This window comes from Lactuca saligna, chromosome 3, assembly GCF_052625555.1.
Source record: "Lactuca saligna cultivar CGN05327 chromosome 3, ASM5262555v1, whole genome shotgun sequence".
NCBI classification, from domain to species: Eukaryota; Viridiplantae; Streptophyta; class Magnoliopsida; order Asterales; family Asteraceae; genus Lactuca; species Lactuca saligna.
The window spans coordinates 83,245,388-83,250,818 of record NC_136419.1 but is presented as its reverse complement, the minus strand read 5'-3'; the positions used below and the strand labels follow the sequence as shown (position 1 = coordinate 83,250,818).

At 35.1% G+C, this 5,431-nt stretch overlaps 1 protein-coding gene across 1 annotated transcript; it reads left to right on the top strand.

Moving 5' to 3' along the window:
• Window positions 1-3,180: 3,180 nt before the first annotated feature.
• On the top strand, window positions 3,181-4,997 carry LOC145033816 (uncharacterized). The gene is made up of 5 exons (XM_078982336.1): window positions 3,181-4,028; window positions 4,118-4,231; window positions 4,334-4,399; window positions 4,483-4,548; window positions 4,645-4,997. The coding sequence occupies exons 1-5, from the start codon at window positions 3,459-3,461 to the stop codon at window positions 4,768-4,770; spliced, it is 942 nt and encodes a 313-aa protein (XP_078838462.1). The 5' UTR covers window positions 3,181-3,458; the 3' UTR covers window positions 4,771-4,997.
• The last annotated feature ends 434 nt before the right edge of the window (window positions 4,998-5,431 follow it).

Below are 5,431 nucleotides of genomic sequence, written 5' to 3'. Positions count from 1 at the left end.
GGGGTTAGCCCTAGGCACAGTATGCTAGTATGATATTCAGGACGATGTCCAATTATAGCGGGCGGGTGCCCAAGGAATGGTTTATATGATAGTTTATACTTGTTGTCTGTGTGATACTTGTATGTGCCTGGAAGGGAGGTGAGTGTGGGCGAGGTCCCGTATCTCACTAATAGTAGAGTGTGGATGGTGTTCCACATCTCATTAGCAGCAGAACAGGGGCATAGCCCAAGTTAGGGAAAGAGTGAGTGTGGGTTGGGCCCGTATCTCACTATAAGTAGAAGCGTGGATGGGGTTCCATGACTCATCAATAGCAGGACAAGGGCGAGGCCCAGGATAGGCGAGGCCTTAGGATAGGATCCATTAGTATATGTTTAGCTTATGTGTTGTGATATGTTTATGTGCTATTATATGTTAGTGGGCAAGGCCCTGTGATAGGCGAGGCCTAAGTGAAACAGATCTGTGTCCGAGCGGGGCTCGAAGCCAGGCGGGGCCGTTGTAGCGGGCGAGGCCCGAGGTAAGGGGGCGAGGCCCATAATAGCGGGCGTGGCCCAATATGTGCAGTATGTCGTTATGCATGGTATGTGGTAGGTTGGGGAACTCACTAAGCTTCGTGTTTATGGTTTTCAGTTTTGGATTTAGGTACTTCCGGTAGCGAAGGGAAGAGCTCGGGGTGATCGCATGACACACACCATAGATTAGACAGCCTGGGAATGTTTCACTCTGATAATGAAAATATGTTTTCGAAGTAATACTCTGATTATGTTATCGATTGATAATTATGTTTTAAGTAATGTTTTATAAAAGAAATTTTTAGTTTTAAATTTTGGGACGTTACACTACAGTTAGGCAGGCATGCCTGGGTTGAAAGATATCATACCGTACGACGCCTGAAGAACGTCGATCAGGTCATCAGTCATATCAAGCATGGTTATACGACTCACAATAGTATAAACTAACTTTTGTTTATGAGATTTCATTCTTTATAAGTTTTATTTTAACTAATAGAACTACCATACATTACACTAGAGGATTCCAGGGATACAATACAAGGTTTTATTTTAAATAATAAAACTACTATACATACTGGTGGTAGCCAGGGTTTTCAATCAGAACTTACTATACATACTGGTGGTAGCCAGGGTTTCAAACAAAACATACTATACATACAAGTGTTAATCAAGGTTTTGAACAAAATACATTAACAAACGTACATGTTAGAAAATATTGCCTTTTTTTTGGGGAAACATGCATATATTTTATAGAATTCAATGACTGATTTTCACTCAAAAATATTCTTATGAACTCACCAGCTTAATGTTGATGCTCTTTCAAAATCGTTTGTATTCTCAGGAAATCAGTAGACAGGTACTCTCGAAGCATTTTGAGAAGACGGAGCATATAGTGTTATGTCTTCGTACTTTGTTATGCTTTTGATGTACACAACAATGAATCAAATAGATGTAAATATTCATATCTTAATGTAATGGTTGTGTTTAGTTTGATTACTATGACGCAATTGTTGTGATAGTACACATGACCTCCTCCACCCCTGAATGTTTCCACCGTTTCTGTTTAGGGGTGTGACAACTGTAGGCCTTGCGAGGCGATCCAGTCAGACTGTAAACCCACGGGAGCAATACGGCTACTGTAGATCTTGTGAGGCAGGCCAGTAGACTATAGGCTTGGTAGAGTGGTCTAAGCATCATGTAGGCCTTACGAGGTGGTCCCGACAGACTGTAGGCTCATTTTGTGTGCATTGTATATGCATTGTTGTGTGGGGTATTTTGGAGGGAAATCAGTAAGCTTTGGCTTATAATTATTGATTTACATGTTTTTAGGTACTTCAAATGATCGAGATAAGGCGAAAGTTTGATCGTACATATCATCTTGTGAATTTTTATGTCGAAAGATGTGTGGACTATTTTAGGAAAACTCACTAAGCTTTATCATATACATCATCCTATGGACTATTATTTGGAGAAATGTGATTTGATACTCTGATTTTATTACTATGTTTTGGAAGCATTGTTGATTGACTTGTGATTTTGTGAAAATGGTTTTGAAAAATTAGAATCTTTTACTCTGATTTTTGGGACGTTACAAATCCTGAAGTGGAAAACTTCGGCAATTAAGATGTCAATCGACGGTGAGGATGCCATTGAATAAAAATGTCGCTTAAAGGAAGGTGTTCTACAAGGCCTTTTAGGGCTAGGTAAGATGATGGTTTTTTTTGGAAGTTAATTCAATTAGTGACAATATTAGGTTGATTTGGCCATACCCTTCTTACTATGTCAGAGGCTAAAATTTGCATATCAAACAATTTGATTCGGACCTGACCTCTTAATGACTAATAAGACGTATATCAAACATTCCATTATGCTCTCATCAGCTATTCAATAACTATGTATTATTTCGCTTCATATTATATAGTTTGTTGGTTACATTTTGGTTATTTGAAAATTAAAGATTAAATGTTAATTACATTGATATTAATAGTTACTAAACTATTTTTTTAGGTGTATTTAGTATTGTAGGTCATTTTAGCGAATAATTGTATTTGTTATGAGTATTGTTAAAAAAATAATGTTATTGACTTAACATATATAAAATCTTAATTTAGTTTATCTTTATTAGAAGTGATTAAATGTTTTAAAGCTAAACAAATTTTCTGCAAGTGATCGATGTCTAGCCTAGCTGGATCGATGTTTCAGGTTTAATATCCACTTGTGTTTTAGGTCAGAAGTTCAAATATTCGAACCTGGTAAGTTTGTCTTTTGTAATTATGATTACGTGTAAGAAGTTTTCCTTAAGAATACTTTAATTGGTGTTGAGTTTAACCTGTAAAAAATCTCGAAATCAGATTACCATTAAAATATTGTGATAAGGCTTCCGCTAATTAGTTTTTCATTTAAAAAAAAAAAACAAATTATATTTTTGTTGTTATTATTAAAGAACCCTTGGCCAAAATTCAACAAAGCAACATATTGTGATTTCACTAATTAATCTTTCGTTAAAAAAACAAATTTCCAATAAGATAATACTGCATGTTACAACTTTGGTTGTTATTATTAATTAAAGAACCCTTGGCCAAAATTCAAGAAAGCAACAGTTGCTAATCACAAAGGAATTTAATGAAATGTAGTGGTGTGGAATCTCATAGACGTGGGTTTTGCGAACAATCCGGCGACCCTTTTGCTGTTTTCTTCTCTTGATGATCATCATCATCATCTTCTTCGTCTTTCTTTTTTCCATGCACTTCATCTCTCTGCCAGCTAATTAACGATCCATATACAATATAATTTCTTTCATGAAGCTGGACTCTGATTTACTTTCATTGGTCAGAAACACCGGCAGAACCCCATTTTCAAACACCATATAAATCCAAAACCACATGCCCACTCTTTCTTCATATCTCACTCTTGTCTTCTCTCGTTTTCATTCATATCCTCTTCTCTAAAATGGCACTCGCTAAAGAAAGAAACCCTAACGATCACTCCTCACACATGTCTGGTTTAGTCCATCAATCATACACATTTTACGGAAGTGCCATTGGAGAAGTCGAAGAAAGTGAAAGCCCAGAAAAGAAAGGGAATTTCGCTGGAAGTTCATCGAACTCTTCTTCACTTTCAAGTCCAAGCAGCGCTACGAATTCGGTTGGATTTCTATACCGAAGCACCACAAATCATCAACAACAATTACAACAAGAAGAAGGTCATTCGGTTATAAGCTTCAAGCCAGGATACTACGATAATAGTTTCATGCAAAGTGGTAGTGGTTCGTGTTTCCTTAGCTTTGAAGAAAATGAAGAACAACCCTATTCGAGTAACTTGAGCCCCGATCATCTTATGAATTTAGGGTCTAGTTCCTTCGATAGCTTACGCTTGCTGGAAAATATGAATTGCATTCAAAGTCGTAACATCAAAGAAAATCATCATGAGGAATTTGAATCATTTACATGGCCAAATCCTTCTTCTTCTGACAATTACAATGCCACACAAGAATCAAATTTCCATAAGCGTAGTCATTCGGTAAACTCTTCTTCTTTTTTATGTTTACATCTCCTTCGTGTTTGATTTCTTGTAAAGATCCATCATTTAAAACTGAAAACGTTCTACAGGGAGAGAGTGATCAAGCTTTCAAAAAACAATGTACCACTAACACAGCAACAAAGAAGATTAAGCAAAAGTCAACTCAAGTTCAACCAAAGGATCCACAAAGTATTGCAGCAAAGGTAATTATGTCGCAAGTAATCATAATATACAAACGATCAGTTACTTAAAACGTAAGCAAAAATCAGATCAAATTTGAGAATGGAATGTTTGCGTCTTAACAGAATCGTAGAGAACGAATCAGTGAGCGGCTGAAAGTACTTCAGGATCTCGTGCCAAATGGTTCCAAGGTAATTGTTTAGAAAAATTTAGGTACTGAATTATGATCTTACAATCAATGTTTTCGACGTTAATAAATTATATTTCACATCAGGTTGATTTGGTTACCATGTTGGAGAAAGCCATTAGTTATGTGAAGTTCCTTCAGTTGCAAGTGAAGGTAAGAATTAATCAATTATATTTTTGAACATTGAATGAATGTAATCAATCATATTTTGGTCATATAGTTAAGCCTTTACGTTTATTATATTTTCAGGTGTTGGCAACTGATGAGTTCTGGCCAGTACAAGGTGGAAAACCACCTGAGCTTTCACAAGTTAAAGACGCGATTGATGCTATACTTTCTTCTTCCCAAAGAGACAGAAGTTCAAGCTCTAAATAAGATTCCAAAGGAAAAAATTCTAGAAACCAAGTATTTAGAATTCGATCACAATCCCGGAGGATCAGAAAGAGAGGGGAACAAGATTCGGTATAGGAAGTTTTAATTTAGTTTTAGTTATAATACTCTTCCAAATCCATTTCATTTTTTAGTACTCTAAGTGATTATATGTATTCGGTTATGCTTGTATTAAGTAAATAAGACTTATAATTTATAATATATTTCATGAATCTCCATCAAAACAAATAATAAGTGTGACTCCGAAAATCTTCCTACCGGCAATCCAATGATACCTTGTTAATGAAACGATGAATGGTACTACGAATTCGTCTTAATATTTTCACTCCTAAACATACTATGAAAGTCCAGAATGATCGAGATCTACCTCGTGAAAAATTGCCTTATATAAGATATTGTTGCGGAAAATACACAACACAATGATCGGTGTATGAAAGGCCAAAAACATTCACAATCTTTATTCTTTTGAAGTAATATATAACCTATAATTCTTTATTCTTTAAAGTTTAATCAAAACGCAATATACATGTATAAATCAAAAGAAAAACATCATGCGTTATATATATATATATATATATATATATATATATATATATATATATATATATATATATATATATATATATATATATATATATATATATAT

Bases quoted from the DNA above. Each gene is read 5' to 3' on its own strand.
- LOC145033816 (XM_078982336.1), top strand. From the start codon at position 3,459: ATGGCACTCGCTAAAGAAAGAAACCCTAACGATCACTCCTCACACATG. The intron at 4,400-4,482 runs GTAATTGTTTAG...ATTTCACATCAG, and splicing joins TCGTGCCAAATGGTTCCAAG to GTTGATTTGGTTACCATGTT. The intron at 4,549-4,644 runs GTAAGAATTAAT...TTATATTTTCAG, and splicing joins TCCTTCAGTTGCAAGTGAAG to GTGTTGGCAACTGATGAGTT.